Source organism: Zeus faber (assembly GCF_960531495.2).
Source record: "Zeus faber genome assembly, chromosome: 8".
Classification (NCBI taxonomy): domain Eukaryota; kingdom Metazoa; phylum Chordata; class Actinopteri; order Zeiformes; family Zeidae; genus Zeus; species Zeus faber.
The window spans coordinates 16,199,527-16,224,181 of NC_137195.1; the positions used below are offsets into that span (position 1 = coordinate 16,199,527).

At 44.7% G+C, this 24,655-nt stretch overlaps 1 protein-coding gene across 1 annotated transcript; it reads left to right on the forward strand.

The window, feature by feature from the left end:
• Positions 1-4,957: 4,957 nt before the first annotated feature.
• On the forward strand, positions 4,958-24,643 carry bcl3 (BCL3 transcription coactivator; the record flags this gene model as incomplete). The annotated part of the gene is made up of 10 exons (XM_080004787.1): positions 4,958-5,471; positions 6,158-6,329; positions 12,588-12,696; positions 19,453-19,648; positions 22,885-22,973; positions 23,075-23,152; positions 23,631-23,798; positions 24,161-24,239; positions 24,363-24,489; positions 24,616-24,643. The coding sequence occupies 10 exons, from the start codon at positions 4,958-4,960 to the stop codon at positions 24,641-24,643; spliced, it is 1,560 nt and encodes a 519-aa protein (XP_079860913.1).
• Between the last annotated feature and the right edge of the window lie 12 nt (positions 24,644-24,655).

Genomic DNA, 24,655 nt, shown 5'->3' on the forward strand with positions numbered 1-24,655 from the left:
AGAATAATATAAATAAAATTAAATAAAAATAAAACAAGACTCAAAAGGATAATACAAAGTTCAAGTTCGAGTTAGAGTTCAAGAGATTATTTGTCACATACATACACATAGGGCCCGTACATGTATGCAGTGAAATGTCATGGGACTCGGTGATTACGCACAAGCTCTATAAGCTCGAAAAATACTCAAATGTGCGTAATCGACACGCGGTGCTCGCGCAGGCGGCCGCAAGGGGCGGCGCCACAATCGCGACTCTGGGTTCTATAATTATATAATAGGATTAGTTGTCTGAAGTAGGCTACAGCCAGTGCAGAGCTAGCTTGTCATTCTGCCTGACCAATTTGAGCATTACGTGCTTTGGCACCCTCATTGCCCCAAAATGTCTCTGTCAAAAAAGAGAAAAGTGGACGCAGAGTGCAGAGTTTTTCCAAGAAAAATGGTCATCCTCCTATATATTCACGGAAGTGAATGGGAAAGCTGTGTGTTTGTGTGTGTTTACAGCATGTTTCAGCGCTGAAAGAATATAACCTTCATCGCCACTATGAGACTCTTCATGCCGACAAATACAACAACTTTCAAGGACAACAGAGAAGAGAGAAGGTGAATGAATTATTGGCGGTTCTCAAGAAACAGCAGTCTGTGTTTACTCGTAGCGGAGAAATCAGTGATGCTGCAGTGAAACGCAAGTACAAACAAGAACACAAGTACAGACAAGAACACGAGTACAGACAAGAACACGAGTACAGACAAGGCCACGAGTACAGACAAGAACATGAGTACAGACAAGAACGCAAGTACAGACAAGTACACGAGTACAGACAAGAACACGAGTACAGACAAGACCACGAGTACAGACAAGAACACGAGTACAGACAAGAACACAAGTACAGACAAGAACACGAGTACAGACAAGAACGCAAGTACAGACAAGTACACGAGTACAGACAAGAACACGAGTACAGACAAGACCACGAGTACAGACAAGAACACGAGTACAGACAAGACCACGAGTACAGACAAGAACACGAGTACAGACAAGAACAAGAGTACAGACAAGAACGCAAGTACAGACAAGAACGCAAGAACACAAGTACAGACAAGAACACAGGTACATACAAGAACACAAGTACAGACAAGAACACAAGTACACAAGTACAGACAAGTACAGACAAGTACACAAGAACAGACAAGTACACAAAAACAGACAAGAACACAAGTACAGACAAGAACACAAGTACAGACAAGAACACAAGTACAGGCAAGTACAGACAAGAACACAAGTATAGACAAGAACACAAGTACAGACAAGTACAGACAAGAGGGGGTACAAAATAGAAGGGAATAGAGTTATGTATATGGGATAGGCTATTTGTATATACAGTTATGTGCAGTAAAAATATTTACAGTATAGTAACACCAAAGATAACAGCAATAGAGCGCAGTTTGCAGTAACCCAAAACAGTGACACAGTATGCAGTACAGTATGCTACATACAGTACCGAAGGTAGTGGAGCCTGTGTGTGGCTCAGTGAGGACCCCTGGTGATATCAGCATTGACAGTCCTTATGGCTTGCGGTAAGAAACTCCGTCTCAGTCTCTCTGTCCTCGCCGTGTGGCTCCAGAGGCGCTTGCCCGACCGCAGCAGCTGGAACAGTCCTTTGTGGGGTCGTGAGGATCCTTCATGATCCTGCGGGCTCTGCTACTACACCTCCTGGTGTATAAGTCCTGCAGGGAGGGGAGGGTAGTTCCAGTGGTACGTGGGGCTGAACGCACCACCCTCTGCAGGGCCCGCCTGTCCTGAGCAGTACAGTTCCCAAACCAAGCAGTGATGGTGCCCGTCAGGATGCTCTCCACCGCTCCAGAGTAGAAGGACTTGAGGATCCTCACCGAGACCCGGAATTTCTTGAGCTGCCTGAGGTGGTAAAGACGCTGCGTTGCCTTTCTCACCAGAGTGTCTGTGTGTGTAGTCCATGTTAAGTGATGTGGACTCCAGGGTACTTGAAGCTGCTCACCCTGTCGACAGAAGCCCCATTAATCCCCAGCAGCGCGTGCGTCCTCGTTTATAAACTCCTCCTAAAGTCCACAATCAGCTCCTTAGTTTTGCTGACGTTCAGTAGGAGGCTGTTGTCCTGGCACCTTCTCATCGTCGTCGTTGATCAGGCCCACCTAATAGTGAAAAAAAAAGGAAAAATAGTTCAAGAAATACTGCTAAATACTATACAGTTAGTTACTAATTGACTGACAGTGAGACTGACAAATGTAAAACACATTACAAAATAGAAAATATTAACCAAATATGGTTTCACTGGGCAAAGCATAGATATTGGATGCAAGATAAAAAAAAGTCCACTGTTTTGATTTAAAAAAAAAATGTGTTATTTATACAAACTGACTCATTAAAATGTTAACAGAAAAATGTTCATGTGAACAGAGTGCCGACACTTTAATGAATAGTATTATGAATTGAGTATTATGAATTATAGACAGAAAAGTAATTTGAAAGAGGAGCAACGGAGGAAAAATGGATCACAGTTTTTTTAAAGAATTACACACACACCTCAGCGTACAAAAGTGATATGAAATCGATGCTTAACATACGCCTATTTTGATAAAGCCTAGTAATATACTACATATACTACATATACTACATCCTACAGCAAATGCCCCTTGAGATGATAAATCCATCCACTCCTGTTCCATCCCGTCAAATACTTATAATTTCATATATTTTATAAAATTCTTCTTATTATTATATATAAAACTTATTATTTTATATATTATAAGTATATCTACATATAGTATAAATATAATTATATCTAACTTTTATTTATACTATAATATACAGCATAAGAGGTGTTCTTCGCTTGCGTATTGAATTCCTGCTGCAGCTTTTCTTCACTGACACAAGGGGGCGTCCTGTGTGACGTACTGAATCTACTTTCATTTGGGCAGGTCTTATTAAAGACCACTCTGTCCCATTTAAACCCAAGGAGGCATTTCAAATGGGAAGCCTGGTAGTTTCTGATGTGTGTGCAAACTGTACCTGTTCAGTCTTATGTAAATATAAGGCCTAAATTAACATATCCGAAGTCTGTAAATCTGTGTGCACAGTATAAAGTAGGCCATGGTAGATGATAATGTCAGCATTTGGGTTTTTTAGGGACTTTAGACGAGAAGCTTGATGTTCCCTTTCAATGTGCTACACTTTGACCGATGGAGGAGAGTAGGAAAGTACCAAACTGACCCAAGAAACTAAAACCTGGTCTGAAGGAGGAGTTGGGCAAGTGAGAGAGACATGCAGGGACATAGAATAAGAGATAAGAGAAAGCAGTGTGTGTGTGTGTGTGTGAATGTGAATGTGTGTGTGTGTGTGTGTGTGTGTGTGTGTGTGTGTGTGTGTGTGTGTGTGTGTGTGTGTGTGTGTGTGTGTGTGTGTGTGTGTGTGTGTGTGTGTGTGTGTGTGTGTGAACCCGTGCATGTGTATGAGTGTAAGTGGATTTGTTTATGAAGAATGATGGTTGGACCACTAAGCCACCGGAGGGACGTTCATATCAAGTATTGTCATGCCCATAAAATTACAAAAAAATTCATATATATATATAGAGACCGAGAGTACAGTGTATATATATATTTTTTCATCATGGAAGTTTTGGGGGGATCCCCAAAGCTAACCGGCAGTGGGTAAAGAGCTGTTTGGAAGGGGGGAGGTCGGAAATCTGCTCTCTCAACTTCAAGCATTTAATGTTCGGTTTTATCCATTCATTTCACAATAAAGTGTTGGCGTGGTCTTTTAATCCAGACCCTGCACACGCGGAAGACATGAAGAACTTTGGGAGTGGAGGGATACTTTGACCAGTCTCCTCATATAAAGTATAATTTGCCAGAATTGGTATGAGCTGAACCCAAATGACGAGGATGTTTTATTATATCATTTCCAGTAATTGTCCTCAAAACATCAACAAGCGCTTTCTTCAAGGTGGTCATCCACCCAGGCGTCCGTTGGGTGGATTGCACTGCAAATCCCCGTATTCCATTAGGAGCTGAAACGCTTTAGTTTCAGGGTTTACAGTCGTCTTCGCTCTAAAGCCTTCACTCTTTTCTCAAAAGTTTGTTTTTTCCCCCTCCTGCAGGTCACTTCGCGGCGGGGATGTATTTTTCATCCGGGGGGGGGGGGGGGGGGGGGGGGGGTTCTGTTCGTTTTCGTGACGGCTCAATCCACATCCGCGGTTCGCTGACGCCGGCGTAGCTGCCGCTGGTTCGGTGCGTTTAGCCGGGATTTGGTGGCGAATCTGGAAACATCGTGGAGAAGGAGCACATGCACGACAGGTCGAATAGGTGGTGCTTGAAAAGTGCCAGCTCAACAAAAAAAAAGAAGAAAAAAAAAGTAGCATCCATTCTTTTCTTTTTTCTTTTTTCTTTTTTTTTTTTTTTTACAAAAGACATGAACGGATTTTACCACTTTAATTATGCAACCGAATCGCCAAGCACACGGGGAAGCCCCGGCGAAGCGATCGACCGGGACCGATTGCACAACCGCGTCAGCGTTTGAATGGCTCGAATAAAAGAGATGCGCACTGGCACGGGGCGGCGCGCACTTTACCTGCAGCTCCGGAGGTGCGCTCGGGATTCCGTGCTTTCCCGGTGTGGTGCAAGGGGTCGTTTTCGATGGCCTCGTTTTGGAAATGAGTCACTGTGCGGTGTTATATACATTATAGGGCTTGTTCTAATACCAATGGACGCGGACAGATAAACACAACAGGCTGCAGAGAGAGAGAGAGAGAGAGAGAGAGAGAGAGAGAGAGAGAGAGAGAGAGAGAGAGAGAGAGAGAGAGGGGGGGTGTTGGTGGAACTCATCTGGTTCGATGGAAGTGGCGCACCCCGGTCGCACGGGGTCCGGCGAGGATTGTCCCCGCTGAATCGCCGGGAACCGTCTCACCTGTGGTCGCCGCTGCGCTTCATGCCGACGATCGCGACCATGAACGGAATCCACCGCTCGGCCGCCGCCTCCGCGCCGCTGGACCTGCGCACCAGGGAGCGCGCAGGGAGCCGCAGCCTGGCGGGACCCGACACCCCGCGGCGCACAGGCGAGGGGGAGCCGGGCAACGGGGCGACGAGTCCCGCAGAGCAGCGCGGCAGGCGCCCGCCGGTTCCCCCTCCCGCACCGACGTCCTCGCACCCTCCAACGCCGGATAAAAGCCGCAGGGTCGCCCCGGCGCCGGGCGGGTCGTGCCCGTCCAGGCTGCCGTTCAGGAAGCGTCCTTTTCCCTCTGGAGCGGAGACGTCGCACAGAGACACGCACGTCGCCGCAGAAAGTGCGAGTTTAGCGCACAGACAGAGTCCGCCGAAGCGCTTAAAAGAAGAAGCAGACGCAGGGGATAGACTCTGCGAGGCTCCCAGCAGGTGTATCGGAGCTTTAGAGGAGTCAGGGGACGTGTACTCCGTGGGTCCGGTGCACCACTTCAACCCTTACCGTGAGTGGCTTTATCCTCATTATGTTATATGATACATGAGATTATTTCATGTTTGGATTGGACATAGATTCATTGAATTTTTGAAAAATATAATTTTAAAATTGTCATTATTTCAAAATTATATACAGTAAGTCATAATTTAATTTCAGCATTTATAATTTTCCATAATTTAAATTGTGATTTTCATAATTTAAATTGTGATTTATAATAATAATAATAATAATAATAATAATAATAATAATAATAATAATTATCAAACGCATGGCTTGCAGTTGAGGAGGACTCTTCAATGCGAAAGGGGGTAAATGCTATTTGGAGGTTTTGGAGGTCATTAGCTGTGCTTAGAAACTGTCCAGTCAACCGTTTGTTCAGTCATCTGCACTGACATGTAGCTGTGTCAATCAAAAAACTCAACTGTTAACCCCTCTTCCCCCTCACCCACACACACACACACACACACACACACACGCACACGCACACGCACACGCACACACACACACACGCGCACACACACGCACATCAGAATCAGAATCAGAATCAGAAATACTTTGAGAATCCCAGGGGGAATTTACTTAAATACGCTTATTTCCCTCATTTATTCCCTCTCTTTTCTCTTTCCTTTTCTTTCCTTCTACTGTATGTCACCCTTTGTCCTCACCCCTCTCTCTCTTCCTCCGTCTCTTTAGCCACTTCTCCATCAGGTCACCACCACCACCACCCGGTGTATCCTTTCTACTGTATATCCCTGGCCCCCATCACCAAGCGTCCACTTCCAGCACCTCTGACCTTCCAAACTGAGCCTCAAATGGCTAACGCTGACGTTGCCATGGCGACGCACCAAGACGAGGATGGGGACACGTACGTTGGACGCCCTATAAAATGTTTATTTAAGGATGATTCTTTTTTTTTTAATCTCCACATGTCCAGATCCATGAGGGAATGAATAAGGATCACGGCACATTGTGATGATCATTTAACTTAATAATAAATAGATGTTTTAGGGGCAGTTTAATTATGTTGGTAACTCCCAGGAATCAATACGTCTAAATCTACATGCTATACTGATCTTTTCTAAATTTTATTTTATTTTTTTCTGGAATTAGCCTTATCTAAACTCAACTCCTGGCTGTGTGTGGATGTGTGTGGATGTGTGTGTGTGTGTGTGTGTGCGTGTGCGTGTGCACGTGCGCGCGCGCGCGTGTGTGTGTGTGTGTGTGTGTGTGTGTGTGTGTGTGTGTGTATGAGCTTGTACACATTTGCATCAATTCTTACCGAGCTGGATTCTTTACTGTTGTTTCACTTCCTGTGTTTTTAAGCATGGTGGTGTGGGACAGCCATGATTCATGGAGCTGTTATCAGGAATCTGCAGGTTATTGCCTTGCCGAGAAACCGTGGAAATTATTGGAACGATTATACGAGTGAAGATAATAAATAAAAAATAACGATATTTTAATATGTGAGGGAGTGTAATGTGAAACGTAGCGTTCTGGTCCGATATACTTTGCGATTATCAAATAGGTCAACATGATGAACGTGAATTAACACAACATCTTGAATATATGAGCAGATGTGGTGATGTTAAACATATCCTTTAAAATTGCCTGATTATTGTGGTAAGAGAGATTTTCATACATCCCAGCCTCATCTATAGGAGCCCCGGACTTTTCTTGTGTATTGGCACACAGGTTGTGTAATGCGTTTTGGTTTATATTTGTGTGGATGGGAGAAAAAGAGGGATAGTGTGAATTAGTCACTAGCTGAGTGGCGGGGGTGGAGGAATTGCAGGTTGGGGTGTGTTGGGAACAAGAACCAGCTGTTTAGCATTTCTCAAAACCACATGAATATTGATCTTCATGCCTGGGCATTTCACCATCTTTACACACCCGACGACCCACCTACACATACCAACTTAAATGATTGCGCTGGTACTGGCACACACACACACACACACACACACACACACACACACACACACACACACACACACACACACACACACACACACACACGTCATGTGACTGAAACCATGTCCAAGAATGTATTCACTGTTACTGTCATCGTCATGTTACTGTGGTCGTCTTGAAATATCTGTCATTTGCATCCATTCAAAACGACCCTGTGACACGATGACAGGACTCCCTCAGTCGCGTGATCAGTCCCTGGTGCGCCATCCCTCAGAGCTGGACGTCCACCGAAACGTGGAAACGGCCTGAAAGCATCAGATCTGCTCAAGCTTTTAAAACGCCTCCTAAAACCTGCTCTTACTCTCCTTAATACCCTAGTGACTGACGTACTTTTTGTTTTCTTTTCTCTTTTTTTTTTTTATCACCACTCTTATGTCGATGTGAAGATGCTTGGCAATATACTCCGACGATGCATGTGTGTACGTATGTATCTTTTATATTTCTTCGGGGAAAGACTTATTTTGTACCTTATAAATGCATGAAATCCTAAAAGACCAGTGTTGGATTCATGAACGTGAAATAGTACATGTAGTCCATAAAAATAGTAGTACTACTATTTCATCATAGTATTCACATCTCAGCGATGTCCAAAGCCAGAAACTGACATCAATGTGTCCAAATTTGATCGTTTTAATTGTAAAGTTGGCACAAAAGATGCCAACTCAACAACATGATAATCAAAGGAAGCTTGACTTCACTTCCCTCCCTCAAGACCCATAGAAGTGCGACAGCAGTGCCATAATAATGATGTGGCCGTGCATGTGGCTTACATGCTTGGTGCATTGTGGTTGTCTTAAATGTTGTGTGAATTAGGAAGAAAAAGACGTTCTCAGCCCCCCTCTCCTCGCGTGTGTGTCTGTGTGTGTGTGTGTGTGTGTGTGTGTGTGTGTGTGTGTGTGTGTGTCTGTGTGTGTGTGTGTGTGTGTGTGTGTGTGTGTGTGTGTGTGTGTGTTTGCGTGCGTGCATGCGTGCGTGTCTGCTCTTACGTCAATGGGGTGTTCATCCCCCCGTTCTCAGCGCTTCTGACTTCAGTGTCGGGAAGCTCGGGCGCTCAGCTTTTAAATATGACTGTGGTTTTCTCAGGTGTTTCTCTCTCTCTCTCTCTCTGTTTTTTTTTTTCGTGGTTTTTATTTCTCACTGTTTTAAATGAATGGGCTGAAAAACCCAAACATCCGTTCCTCACTTCCTCGTTTACCGCTTTCTCTCCCTCACCTAGGTTCCTCTTTCTCACTCGCTCATCAACACCGACACCGTACGTGTAATCAGTCAAATACATTTTTTTTTTTCAGGGCTCGTACCGGCACCAAAACTGTTTTCAAACCATCAAAATGAAAGAGAAAAGGCGACACGTAACAGAATACCGTAAAACAGCCTCAGAGGAGGCTTCGAAAGGGTTGATTGGGGATTTGGGAAGTGGGGAAATCCTAAAATGTCATGTGCAGCCCAGGCTTGCAGCCATGCAGGCTTTTACAAGATGTACATATTTGCTCTATTGACAGTTTACTGACCACAACTCACTATGCTGGTTTATCAAATTCACCGCAGCCGCGTATTTTTGCCGGGAAAGGTGGACTCCGCCACCAGAAACATCATATAGAGCGACACATGCACAACTAAAATTCATTGAATTGCTGGTTCTCATGCAGTGCAAGCGCAAAAGCATCACCTGATATTTTTTAAGCACAATAATCTTACGGATTACCAGTTTGTATTTTAAATGATATTATATCATGCCATATGGCTGTTTTCGGAACTCTCAACGCTCTTTACACAGCTTGGTATTTTGGCATGTGATGCTTCTTTATCCAGACACAGTGTCAGCTGGACACTTTTTGAACTTTGTTCTGACGTTTATATTTACTGAACCAGCTTCATATTTAACTTGGGTGCACTGGCGGAGAAGGAAGTTGAAAACCAACAGATCCTTCCTGAAATAATATTCATCAGTGTTCAATGTAATAGGCAGGGAATTTTTAGTGAAGCTTATTAATCAAATTCAGTACCATCAAAATAAACCAAGATTGTTCATGCAAGATCGCTAGATGTCCTCCCCGACCCGCCCCCATGTACGTCCTGACGGGTGGTGTGGCAGGTATGTCCATGGCCGCTGTCGCTATTTATTGCAAGCGTGATCACGGGCCTTATGTTTTATTTTTTAACTTTTAATGAAATTGTTATTATTTTTAATTGCTGAGCCACTGCATTCATCAACTTCTGGAAGGTCGCGGAATGCCATTCGGAGATCATTTCAACCTAATTAAACCCCCACCTTCAGCCCAAATTTCATTGCAAACACAAGGTGCCTCACCGTCTCACACCCTTTCTTTTTTTCTTTCCTTCTTTCTTTCTTTCTTTCTCTCCCAATGGGTGCATCAGAGTGTTTGCTATGCCTGTGGTTATCTGCCACTGTGGTCTGCCGTACTTCCAGGAACTAGAGACACAACAGTTTCGTCTTGAGAGAAAGAGAGCGAGAGAGAGAGAGAGAGAGGGAGAGAGAGCGAGAGGGAGAGAGAGAGAGGAGAGAGGAGAGAGAGCGAGAGAGAGAGAGAGAGAGAGAGAGAGAGAGAGAGAGAGTAAAAAAAAGCGACATCTGGGAAAATAGAAAATGAGGTGGAATCGCAACGATTGGCACCGATTGACTGTTGACACCACGGTTGAGCATCGGATGATGCGACTCAACCCAGGTCGCGTCCCTCTGGGAAGTTTTTCTACGCTGGGCTCTCCAAATAAAACGCTTTACCCACATATGAGCTCCGATCAGGATGGCCTCATTGTTAAGGCGGTCGAATGCAGTTAGGCAAATGGGGGCACATTACATATGCACACATGCAGAAGAGCATTTGTTTTCCGTGGTTAGAGTGCAAGCGCTGACGGGAACAGCCGCTCAAGCACAAGTTCTGCTTTTCACAATGGCGTCAGGAGCAGATCATCTGATCGTACGGCTCCAAGTTGCTTTGAAGCAGACCGCATGTGGAAATACGCGGGCACCTACACACACACACACACACACACACACACACACACACACACACACACACACACACACACACACACACACACTCAGAGTACTGATAGTTGGTGCACACCTCTCTCTCTTTCACATTCAAAAGATTTGCATTACTACGATATCAATGCCACTTTAAAAATGTGCATACTGTATATAGTTGTTGTTTAATGCTATTTGGGACACAAGCAAAGGCAGAAAACACACTGCTTGTTTTCTTATAAGATGTCCAGTCAAGCTACAGAACAAAATGAGAAAGACACAGAGCAGAACAGATAGATAGATAGGTAGGTAGGAAGGGTACGTAGGTAGGTAGCTGGGTGGGTAAATGAAGACATCAAGGACATACCAGCATGAAAAAAAAAATTCACCACAGGATTGTTTTAACTCCATTGCCTCAGGCGCCTGAGCGAGACACAGTTCAATTCATGACATTTGTTTGGATGTTGTGCCAAGATGTCCTCGGCTCATAAAGGGAGGAATCGGGAGCGTCAACGTTGTTTTTAGCGGTAGAGTACAGAATTTACACTGTTTTCCGGTGAATGATCGCCGCAGAGGTTGTCGGAGCCGTCGTTTTCATGGCTCCCACAGGGAACACCTGCTGTGATGAGTTGTGGAGAAGTGAAGTCATATTTATTTCCAGAATCCTCTTCACGGACGCTGCATGGCACAGCGTCAGGCGGTTTCTTCTGTTCACTAAGACAGGGCTCTGTCTTTACTTGTCATCATGCCCGACTGGCTCCCTCCAGGCGGTCTTGGCAATATGCAAATACCTAAAATTCTATATTCTATTCTTTGAGACTGTTCATTATTCTGTGCAGTGGGACACGTCATCGATGGGATGTAACACACAGCCATCTCTAACTGTCGCTTCAAAGAATTTTCAAGTGACAGTTAGTACATTTTTGCAAGGGTAATTTGAATTTATTCTGTAGAAGCTGAGCTGTTTCCTGTTCCCCCGTTTTTTTTTCTATCTATCTGTGTGTGACTTATCCACTGGGCCTGACTTGAAAGACCCCCCCCCCCCCCCAAAATCACCCAAACCGTAGCGCTTCACGGATCGTGGATCGTGCTGATTTTCAGTGAAATAAAGAATGAAAGAGAATCTCAACCATTGTCATTGCCAACAGGAAGTAACCTCGTAACCAGGCTCACTCTTACTGGAAGCTACTGCATTTGACAAACAACCAAATAGCTGCCTCCCCACCCCCCACCCAACCCCAAAAAATAAACACTCACACACATATATGCATATATCAATTAAGTATGTGGACATTTAGATTTGTTTACATTACATGTTGGATAGTACCTCATGTAGTGTATTTCCCCTTTAGCCCTGATAAGGGTGCAACAGGAGCAGTCAGTCATGTGTGTCTACCTTCAGCCTAACTGTCAATGGAATTATCAGTGTTCAAGTTGAGCGAGCCACTAATGATCAGACTACATAAATACGGTCATTGACTGTCATGTTTGCGGGCTAGCCCTTGAGAAACCTCAACCAAACTCGTTTATAGGCACAGAAGATGATGAAGCAAAAATAAGTCAAAAAGAGGTTGATGAATGCTCCAAAAAGGACACGATGACTATATTGTCACCAGGACTACAGTAGGTGACGAAAAAAATCAGGTGCACTATCAGAAGTTGTTGTGGCTGAGAGATCCAATAAGGAGTAAATAAACCAAAATACTCCCTATTTGGTATAACCTCTGTGTCATTAGTCTTATGGCAGAATGTACTGTATAGGTTCCCGATAATAAAAACAGGGAACGTCACTCACTACCCATCCTGAATGGTGTCCTTGATATCCAGAATATTGATAAAGAAAGAACTTGAAGAGATGCAGTCTTCTTATGAAGATCAAATTATTTACCATCGTGGTCAGTCATAGTCAATGATAGTCATTGACTATGACTATGTGTGAGTGTGTTTATTTAGAATTAAGGTGTAAAAGAGCCATGTGCCAAATTTGATATTTATGTGTGTTTGTGTTTGTGTGTGTGTGTGTGTGTGTGTGTGTGTGTGTGTGTGTGTCTGTGTCTGTGTGTGTGTGTGTGTGTGTGTGTGTGTGTGTGTGTGTGTGTGTGTGTGTGTGTGTGTGTGTGTGTGTGTGTGTGTGTGTGTGTGTGCGTGTGCGTGTGTGCATTACAGGCCCCTCCATATCGCTGTGGTTCAGGGGAAGGAGGATCTAGTCCACATGCTGATCTACATCCTCGTGTTGGCGTGCAGGGACCTGAACATCTACAACAACCTCAGACAGGTGAAACACTGACTCCCATAAAAACATACGGACGTGATTATTCATATGCAACGGACAATTTTTGAGAAATTGACATTTTCTAAGACTAATATATTGATGTATTGGTATGTATTGAGTGATATATTCTTATATAATATAATATACTGTATGCATTTGATCTCTATGATGTAAGAGACCCAAATGACACACAGTTCAGCTTTAAGCTTTGTTTTGATGAGGTGGCTGTGGTTATTGCTTTGGTGCGTGTCCTGTTTGACCAAGGCTTCCGTCCCTTTCAGCCTTTCTAATCAAGGCACTATAGTTGTACTATTACCCGCCTGTTCAGCATCACAAAAGAGAGTAAAGTCAATTTTATTTATACAGCCCTTAATTACAGTACAGTCACAAACCCATTATTTCACATAGAAATCAGCAGCATCCCCTAGTCTTAAACCCGGCCGGACAGGGGAAAAACCCCCAGAAACGCCTTGGGGGGGGGAAGAAAAGGAAGAAACCTTGAGCAGGGGCCACAAAAGGGTCAGACCCCCTCGTACCTCATACCCCATTCTTCTTTTTGACCGCATGCTTCGTAAAGAAGGGTGTGAAGCCGACAGGGTAAAAAACAGTGGAGAGTGGAGAATAAAAGCGCCCAGTGGGACTCTGCAGTGACAATAGCAAAGCAGCACAGTGCGTGATGTACATTTCCCTGTCGTAGAGCCACGGCCTATTGAATTACAGTCACAGGTAAAGGAACGAAGCCCTTGGTTTCCTCCTTGCCTCACCATGCTGAGGATCAGTCTGTTACATCTGTTGCGGCTGGTGGTTAATGTGAAACAAAATCCCCCTTTCCGGTCGGTACAGTTGTTTGTTGTGTTTGCCATAAGCCAAGCCTCGCAGTCGCTTGGAAAGATCGCCCGTAGTTCTCTGTATTCTCTTTCGCTGTCACGTCCTTTTCGGTTAAACATTTTGTCACCCGATTACACCACGCCGGGATTTTCAGCACAGTGCTTTGTCATGAACTGTTTTTTCGATTTTTGCATTATGCGGTCGCAAGAAATAACAACGTGTGATGGGAGACTTGACTTATCACGGGACATACAAATGGATGACGGAGCGTGGCACGGCGCGACTTCAAACGGAGGCTTCTCTCAACACATTGTTCGGATTCAAAAGTTTTTTTTTTTTTTAATCTATTGGGATGAATTCATGATTATATCTGAAGCGTTTTGTCTGAATTGTTCTTGTTCGGAAAACAAGGCTGCCACGATCATGACATTTTACAATTACATTTGTCTTGTGGCTGAGTCGCTCATTGGCTTTGGAGATTAGAGCATAAAAAATTTTGGGCAGACAGTTAATTGTCCTCCAGGTCAGGTTCGGGAGACGTGGACAGTACGCACGGTTGTTGAGGGACGCTCCCACTGGTCTCAAGGGTTCAGGGGTTTCTAACCGAGTCACTTCATCACACCTTCCTGGGGCCGGGCTGCGCTTCTCTTCGCTGGAATGTGCAGAGGGATTCATCCTTGGCTCTTTCCTAATCCAGGGCTCTCCTGACCGCTGGCCCGCAGCCAACACTTCCACAATGTTTTTCCCCCGTCTGCCGCTGCCCGTCCTCCCTCACCCCTCTGCATCCTGTCGCTGTCACCCCGCCTCACCCCTCCTCACTTCTTATCCTGCCCGACTATCTCTGTTTTTTTTTTTGGGGTTTTTTTTTTTTGTTTTTTTTTGTTTTTCTTTCTTTACCAGCGAAGGCACCTGAGCTGTGGGGTTAGCAGAGGTGGGGTTTCACACCACACCAGACGACGCATAATTTACCAGAAATAACGCTGGTACCAAAGCAGGCTGCTGGCTTTCCCTGCCTCTGAAGCTCGATTGCGTTGGTCTCATGATATCCTGTCTGTGGACGCTATATGCAAACACATGCACACACACACACATAGAAGCACACATACACATATGTTTATATACCCACTTATTCCACGGGATTTCAAAAGGAAGGCCTGCCTTGGACATTTGCCGCTACTGATACTAGATATACTAGTATCAAAATCAGGCTCAGGAGCTTAACTTTCCATAAATTGTGTCCAATAGAATGCGGTGTTCTCCCTGGTCCTGGCCCGCTTCCAAGAGGAGAGATAAAAAAGAAGAAGGGTGACGTCTCCCAATAGCAACAACAAATGCCATGTTGTACGTGGTGACTGTTTGACAGAGTGTTACTATCGGTACTGGAAAAGAACACGCACAGCTGTTAAATACTCGCTCCCACTCAGTTTGTGCTTTCAAAACTACTAAACACATACTCGTGCAGGCAGAAACGGAGCTGACGGTCCTCCATGGAAACATGTCACGCTGCCGCTTCAACGCAGAACGTTTTTGGGGCTTCGTTGAGCTGGCTGTTCTTTTTTCGGCGAACGCTGATAAATAACTTTATTGTATAGAACGGATGTTGCAACCTCTCTCTTAGATTTATTAATGTAAGTATGGCTGCTTTACAATGCAACTTTGTCTGTAGTCCAGTATATTTAGCATATGCCATACATGTGTGCTTGTGTGTGTGTGTGTGTGTGTGTGTGTGTGTGTGTGTGTGTGTGTGTGTGTGTGTGTGTGTGTGTGTGTGTGTGTGTGTGTGTGTGTGTGTGTGTGTGTGTGTGTGTGTGTGTGTGTGGGCGTTTTTTTTGTGTATGGGTGTGATAGGTTTTGTGTAGTGCTATGTGTGTTTGTGTATACTTTAGTGTCTTTGTTCCAAGAAGTCACATGACGCCTCTTTTTTTGCTCTGGGTTGTTCAACCTACCTTGCACTGAGGTTGAGAGGGTAGTTCATGGGGACTTTCCCTTGCTGCACTTCTCTCTCTCTCTCGCTCTCTCTCGCTCTCTCTCTCTCTCTTTTCTCTCGCACCCTCTCTCTCTCTCTGAAAAAAAAACAAAACTTTGCATGATTTAGGGTTAAATGAGGAACAAGATATACATCTTTAAATGACCTGGATATGAATGCTTGAGAAAAGTGCTTTCCCGCTCTAGAGCTGGAACTTCACATTTTCAAACCTGTCAGACAACAGATTATTTCACTTCAAAAAAACAAACGAAAAAAAAACAAAAAAACGCTCCGAAACCACCAAAACACTGGAAACATGCCTCAGAAGAGAATCCCTCTACCAAAACACCAGTAGTCTAAAAAACCCACTGTGCAACTAAAACAGGTAGCATCCATCAGTCTTTGAAGAACTGATGCATTTGTGCCCTTTTCCTCTTCTCTTCTCTTTGGTTGGTCATCATCAGTTAAGGTTTTTGTAGTATTGCTTCTTATTTTACAGAAAATAAATTGCAATACTTTAATAAGGTTACATTTGTGTAGATTACATAAATTAATATACATGAACACTGCAAGTCACCCGTTTTAGTAAACCCCCGTCTTCAATGCTGGTCTTTGGTCTATTTACATGTGCAGCAGTTTGATTCTATAACCGTTCTCTAACCAAATAAGCTTGTTTAGCGTAGTGAATTTATTTCATTATCGCGGTTGTGACCTAGAAATGTTCTGTCCCCTTGAAGTTTGTATGATGGATTATGGAATTGAGGGTATCAGTTTTTAAATAGAATATGCAAAAATTTGCAAATTGGACTGCACACAGTTTTGCTGGTGCTATTAAATGCATATTTTTTTCTATGCAATTAATTATTGTTCTGAAAAGTGAATTCAGAGGTGAACTCAGTATGTTATTGTTAAAATAAAGACAAACAAAAAAAACTACACAGGTACACACCTTTTTCTACTTCCTTTATCTTTCTTTGGAACCATTCATGTTCCCATGAACACGCTTTGCACCGCGTACAGCCCGGGGCTATTCCTCATACCGAGAAGCCTCCTTCTTCCTCCTGCTCTCCCCCCTTTCCTCTCCTCTCCTCCTCCCCTTTCCTCTCCTCTCCTTCCCCCCTCCTCTCCTCTCCTCTCCTGCTCTCCCCCCCCCCCCCTCTCGCCCTCTCCTCCTTTTCTCTCCTCCTCTTCCCGCCTGCCTTCCCCTCGTCTCCCCTTCACCTCTCCTGCCCTTCCCCTTCCAGACTCCCCCTGCTGATCGCCGATCCTCTCATTTGGCAGGAATGCGGTCGTGCGGCAGGGCAGCCGGCAGGGGAGAGAACAGGGATTTTCCCTCCCTCATTCGGTCTTTTCCCTGGACTCCCCTTTAGCGCTGTCTCTTCCTCCTCACTCGCTCCCCACCCCCCCCAACCCTTCCCGCCCCCCTCCCCTGCATCTTTTTTTCTCCTCCCCTGCTTCCCTTTCTTCTTTATAAGCCTCCCCCTGTCCTCGTTCTCCCAAACATATAAGATTTGACTTTTGGCAGCGTACACCATAACTGTGCTGAGCTCTGTGAACTCTTTGAACTTTGAAGTGCAACAGGAATCCTCATTTTGGCAAAAGCACTCGTTTCTGCCCCCAACGTCAGTTCAGTCATAATATGTAGTAGAATGCCTTCTATTCACAGCTCCACGTCAGCGAATGTTTATTATGGGAAGTTCAAAGTACATGAATCACAACTGGACATATGATTGTGTCTGTGTGTGTGTGTGTGTGTGTGTGTGTGTGTGTGTGTGTGTGTGTGTGTGTGTGTGTGTGTGTGTGTGCGTGTGCGTACACACGCACGCCTGTATGTGCCCACACTCATGTGTGTGTGTCTTTGTTAGACATGAGTCATTGAATTCAGGGAAACAGGGAGGGCCACTGGCATTGACACACTGGAGGAATTCCACCAGTGTTCTCTCCCACTGTTACTCTCTTCTGCTCTTTACTGGAACACCCGTATTAGCACAAACACACACACACACACACACACACACACACACACACACACACACGGGCGCACACACACACACACACACACACACACACACACACACACACACACACACACACTGTGCACCGTCATTGAAAGTAATGCTTCTGAAGTGAAACTTAGGGCATTATTCTTTAATCTGTTCCTGATTTCTGAGGTCACTGTGAAGCCGTAATTAAGAGAAAGTTCAGGATAGAAGACGCCTCGTGTTTCTAAATGAGCAACTTTGAAAAATGCCCAACTATAAACCCTGCCTTAAAATGACTCTGCATAGCGTCAGAGTAACCTTGTCATGCATCAGCTGATGCATATAACCTAGTGATTTTATGACCTCGGCCACAGGAAGTTCCTTGATTGCTCAAGGTGTTTCATTCCCCCTTTATAGGATTCCAATAGGCCGCCAGCCATTGATCAACTGCTTGTTCTCAATCTATGATGTTTCGCTGCCAGTGTTGCTTTGCAGTATCTCTATTAACCTAATCTAATCTAATCTAATATAACCTCTAAAAGGGGACCTATTATGAAAAAAACTCACTTTTTCAGTGCTTGTGCACATACACGTGGGTCTACTAACACACAAACTGTGAAATAAGACAACCCAGTCCCTTTTTTGTGGGGTTCCCTGTTTCAGAAAAAAATGTGGTGAAACAACCCGTTCAGATTTGAATCAAGTTGAGCTTCAGTAGAATTGGCTGGAGCGCCACTAGCTAGCGCCCGCTAGCATCGAAGCTAAGAGACCATCATGGGAACTGAGCTGTTGGCTGCAGAGACCAGCACAAATCTTTTAAAAGAAAGAGGAATTAATACCAACTGTCTGCAACAAGACTGCAGACGAGGGAAAATTTAAAAAATGTGCTGGTCAGTGTGTTTTTATTGTGGATGTATTTTTTATTATTTTTTTTTATTAAATTTTCCGAATGAAACAAAAAGAGCCCCTGGGGTTGTCCTGGTACGTTGCTACGTGCGGTGCCGCCGGCGAAACCTTTAAATTAGGCATCAGGCTTGTACATCTAATATGAGGGAAACGTTTTCACACTTCCGTATTTCTCGCCCCAAATTTGTTCATGAACAGATTTTTGGTGGACTGATGAGGCGAAATCATTCAAAGTTGATGTACTTCATACAACAGGCTCACAGAACTGGGGTGAACAGGAAGTGGGCGTGGGCAGCAGCGTTTTCATTTCAAGCGACACACACACACACACACACACACACACACACACACACACTGAAAAAAAGCGTCAGGAACAGGGTGTGATTAGAGGCCTGTTAGAATGGCTAGAATGCATAATCTGAGTGGTATTTTACTAGTGGTATTTTACTTAGCACCACCTTGCAGTATTTATTGTTACACGAATGTTGTTGATACACTAATCTCTGTCGCAATGTAGCTTGAATGTTATTCTCCCTTGTAAGTCGCTTTGGATAAAAGCGTCTGCTAAATGACTAAATGTAATGTAAATGTAAATGTAATGTATTTTCAGCAAAAAAAAAAACCTTCAAAGACATGTTTTGGGGATAAATATTGACTTGTTGAAAAGGAGTACGATACGTTTGACAGGTTTATCCTGACTTTGTTATTTGCTGTTTGTGCATGGGTCTGTGTGTGTGTGTGTGTGGGGCGGGGTACATCTCCATATAAAAATCTATCAATATAAATTGGCCCGGTTTCCATCTAATGTTAAACAAAGCTTAACGTAACATTTCTCCTTACATCTGCCTTATCAAATCAAATCTTCGACCTTTGACCTACAGAACAGGTTTTGGTTGACGAGACTATTTCACCAGGAACATTTGCAACATTTCCTTGTTGCTCATGGCAGGAAATCTGTAGATGTGGAGATAGCAGTAGTACAGATCTGCGTACTGTGTGGGTGACACGTCTCCTCTGTTTGTAAATAGCAGTCCACAAGCAAACAATCCCTTTTCTGCCTTCCTCCCCCTCGCCCAGACGCCTCTCCACCTGGCAGTGATAATGCAGAATGCGGCCATGGTGGACGCCCTGCTGAGGGCCGGGGCCGACGCGGCAACGCTGGACCGCAACGGCCAGACGGCGCTCCACCTCTGCTGCGAGTACAACCACCCAGACTGTCTCTCCATCCTCCTCTTGCATTCCTCCACCTGCCTGGAGATTAGAAACTATGAAGGTACGTCATGGTGCCTCTCAGGAAGATCTTGTCTTTTTGGTATTTGGTGAAAGAGAGGGGAGCAGTTGCCCCAGGCAACCAGCTTTGGCCCTTTGCCCTATTGTCAATTAATTTACACATGTATTAACAAAAATGTGTAGTATGCCAATGTGAAGCAAGTGAGGATATTGAAATATGGATTATGATTATATGGGCTCATTATGACTCAATTATGAAATGATTTAGATTCAGCAACCATTTTGTCAGTCTTGGGAACCATCAGCTGATGCAGGGTTTCCAATTTGGCAACCACTCCTAAGAGTAAGTGTCAGGCCCTGAAGCCACGTGACCAACAAAGAAAAGAAGCGCACATTGAACAACCGAAATTTTGCAGATTTTCTGTGGCGTTAAATTCATGGTGTCAAATTAGTCTCAAAACCCACGACCACAACAGTGTCCACGGGTGGAAAACCCTCCTCCGCGAGCACATTTCTGCTCGGCGTGAACAGAAAGTGGCGAGCGTGTGGGGACGGTCCGGCTCGCCTCTGTCACGGCCCCGCGCTGGCGGCGCCACTTTCTGTTTTGAGGCTTTGGGGGCGGGGACTCAGTAGACAGTGGGTGATATTCTTCCGCTCCTTCAGTTGGTCACTTTGAATACTATAGAACGTGTCACAAGAAGCAGTTAAAATGCACAATGATTGCATATGTCCACAGTACATTTTATTAGATGTTATTTTTTTGGTTTGTTTAAAAAATAAATCCATCAAAACAAAAGGGGGGGGGGGGGGGAGCAAGAAACCTTTGAAAAGCTCTCAAAAAGGGGATCCCTTTCTAACACACACGTTGGCACACGTGATTTCATTTTATACATGATAAGTATTTTATACTCAATTGCTTCACAGATACAACATTGTGATATTTGGAGTGAATGGTTTCTCCAACTTACTAAGAGTGTATACAGACTACACAATGTTCACCAAGGCACTGGTCTATGCCGGTAGAGCATTTTTTGATCTGAGTATCTTCGGTGCCCACACGTAACGCGTCTTTGAGGAGCACAAATCTAAAGACGGAGAACAGACGAGCAGAGTTTTGTGGAGCTCCAGCACTCGTGAGAATGTGAATCTCTGTGCATACACTAATACACTAACCAAGGTGCGGTCGCACTGCCGGCCACGGGGCAGCAGCGGTAAGCCAAGTGGCTCTCGTGTCGTTGCCAGGTCTCCGTGCCCCTGGCTTTTGAGGGCGTGTCGGCTCGAGATTGACTGGCTGTTGTGGGCGCGCCAAACATTTCAAACTTCTCTCCCTTTCCTTATTTAATATACATTATATATATAGATGGTACCATGCGCACTTTAAAAAAAAGATGGTGAAGCCGTATGCTGAGCAAAATATATTACCCCTCGAAAAAAATCTGTAACTAGTCTAGCCATCCGTCCCATAAAATAAAGAATTGTCCTTGTTGGAGAAAGATTAAATGACGTGTTCCTTATTTCATCGATAGTATAAGGGATGTTTTTCATTTTCAAAAAAATAGCATGATCATGCAGGATTACGCAGTGGTCCAGGCCTCCATTTTCTAAGAACCGGTGCCATTGAGAGCGTATTTTCCCTCCGGCGCTCTGCGTTGCTCATTTGCATAAAGTTTTATTCTGCTCAACTTTCCTTGTCGCCGTGAAGCCGTCACCTCGACGGCGCCCGTAGCTCCGCCCCCTGCAGCCAGACGATGCTGCGCTCCGCTTGACAACCATTGCGGCCCTTGAGACACTCATGAGACCCACAAGTCGCTCCTACATTTCCGAAGTCCACACTCGCCCACTTGCTGCCTTCTTTGGCTGCGGCATCAGGCAGGCGCACAATCTCATTGGCTGTTTGAAAACCGACGTTGCGATTTGAGCCTTTGATACACACACACACACACACACACACACACACACACACACACACACACACAAAAGGATTTTGGAAAGAGTAGCCCTCATAAAATCAAGCAAATGTTTGATTGAATCATGAACTCACCGATTGGGATCGTATAGAGACAGATTTCAGTCTTTCGAAATTCCTGCTGAAAATCACGTCATGTGGCCGTAGCTTTAGATTTACTTTGGTAGAGTGAGGGACAGATGAGGATGAAAATAGAACACTATCCAGGCCGGGTGTTTATTGAGCCTTATTTATCATGATTTATTTGAATAATCATTTTGTTTCACCAGTTAATATGTTACCCCCGCAAATGGAACACTTGCACATTTGCAATGCTTAGTCCAAGGAAAGATCTGTATATTGAGAAATGTATTGCTATTTTAAGCTGATTACCTACACTAGAAAGCCTACACCGTGCTCCTTTAATTTGAAACAAACTGCTAAATTAAAAGTTGTCGTACACACATCACGCGCACATTTAAATGGTCCTACCTAGATGGCCTTACAAAGCTTTTGATCTCACTAAAGAAAAATTACCTTTAGTATAAGACATTATTAGTGCCAATTTTGGCTCATAACACTCACTTATCAACTTGTTTGTGACTCATGTTTGGGTCTATTTGGGCATTTCCTGCCACGGCGTTGGGTCCCACCTCGGTGCGTGAGTGTGACAAGCCTGGGCACGGCTCGCTGTTCCCTCTGCTTCGGCAGCAGAAAGCCCCCAGAAACCCAACCTGACAAGCTGCTGTCTGGATGGCGTGTATGTGTGTCCGGGGCCTAGTTTGTAAGTGTTCATCAGTGTGTTCGGGAAATAATCCCAATAACCGCTCCTTATTATTTTTACACTTTTATATTATTAGTATTTATATTATTATATTATTACACACTATTATATTAATACACTTATTTATCGGTGGTTGTCCCCATTCACAGCGCCATAGGAGATACACCCATGTACAGATATACTGTATATACAAGAGAAAATCTGAAAATATCTGACTCAACCTGACAATTGGTACCCAAACAAGTACAAAATCAGCAAAAAGAAGTCAAACAACAATCCAAAGTTGCCATTGAAAATAAGCATCTCGAATCGCTGATTCTATAGAATGTATTCTCTGGGATGTGGTGTGGGATTGGACATCCCTGTGCAGTATTCTCTGTTTTTTTTCTGCTCTGGGTAACAGGATATTCCCACTTACAGTTGGGTTTCACTGGTTGTATGTCTTGCGTGATTGACCCTGTGTGTTCGAGTGTGTTGGTGTCTCCATCCTGATGTGTGAATTGGTTTGTTCTGACGCTGTTGTTTTGCTTTCCGCCCCCTGCACCCTCAGGTCTGAGTCCCCTCCACGTGGCCGTGCAGGGTGGCCACAGAGACTTGGCCAGGATGCTGCTGGAGGCTGGAGCGGACATCAACGCCATGGTGCGCCCCGTCCTGCCTTTTTTAACACAGCAGAACATCACATGTTTCACTTTTGCTGTATCTGACTTGTGACTTCTCCCACGGTTCTTTGCTCTAAATAGGATATCAAAAGTGGCCAAAGTCCGCTCATGCACGCCGTGGAGAACAATAATGTTGACATGGTCCACTTCCTCATTGAGGTAATTTGTGTGTGTGTGTGTGTGTGTGTGTGTGTGTGTGTGTGTGTGTGTGTGTGTGTGTGTGTGTGTGTGTGTGTGTGTGTGTGTGTGCGTGTGTGCTCGTGGTTCGGGTAAGTCATCTTTTTTTTCTTTCAGTTTGATAGGTTTTCTCAGCTCATCTGCTGAACACGATTTGCCGGTTCTTGGCACTGACGCAGAGCTCTCTTCTGCCGCTTCCAACTGTTTCCCTTTCCTTTTCTTAGAGATAGTGGTTTCAAAGAAATGGACAATGTTGCTCAACTTATTATAGTCATAATAGTTATATAATTTGTTGGCAGTCAACGTCTCTTCATTGTTCTTGTCCTCCTTTGATATCTAATTATGTTACTTCTTTCCTTGCGTAACCCCTTGTTCTTTCCCTTTCCATGCTCCACGTTTCCTCTGCACCACCTTTTTTTTTTTTCCCTTATGTTATCTCTACTTGGTGTTCCCCCGGCAGAGTGGCAGTGATGTCAACACTCACTCGTACAGCGGGAACACCGCCCTGCACAGCGCATGTGGCCGGGGACAAGTGGACACAGTCCGGCTCCTGATGAAAAACGGGGCCGACTGCAGCCTCAAGAACTACCACAACGACACCCCTGTCATGGTGGCCAAGAACAAGATGGTAGGCAGAAAACTGTAAGGGGCCATGGGCGATGGAAGGAAATCCAAACAGTTTTTGTTTTGCCCACAGATCCCGGACAAATTGTGTTTCCCCAATAAAAAAACCCACTCTCTTTGTGATGCAGGCAGGGAGAAACAAATGTAAAGAATAAGGTGTTAGTGGTATTTGACCTGTGTCTGCTATGGGTCATAGACAGAAGCCACCGTGATGGAAGAATTTTGCGTGGGCGTGTGTGTATTCTTCCATCTAGTGGACAGAACCAGGTGGTGCCATGGCCCCGATGTAATAACGTAGTGGCTCGCGGCAAAGATATGTTTGTTTGTTTGTTTGTTCTTTTCTAACTGACGGCTAATATTTTCCAGATAACAGACGTATTACGAGGGAAGCGCTCGAAGCTGGCCAGCAGTCAAGATCAACACGTCGTACTGTCGTCCTCACACAGTAACGACGCAACTTAACGGAAAGCGGTAGGACCCCCTCGCGCGGCAAAAAACACTCACTTATCATACGTATGTACCATATCTATGTTTGTAAATAATGATTTGTTCTCTACTTCTTTTCTAGGGTCTTTCGCGTCCACCTTTGAGGCTTTCACCACAGTGCAACCGCTCTCCCAAGGCCCTACTTTCATGTGCATTAAAGACATTGAGGTGACGGCGGCATCCAGGAAAATCCCCGACTGCATGTTACTGTCAGCCTGCCGGATTGCAAGGGGGCTTGCGGGCTGCCGGAGCTTGCGCCAGGCGACTGTCTTGGTCCAAGCAACCGAGGGAAAAGGTCGCGCATTGTGTTTTACCGACGTGTGTTTCAATAACAGCGACCTGTCAGGAGAGTCCCTGGACTAAATGGCGACACAC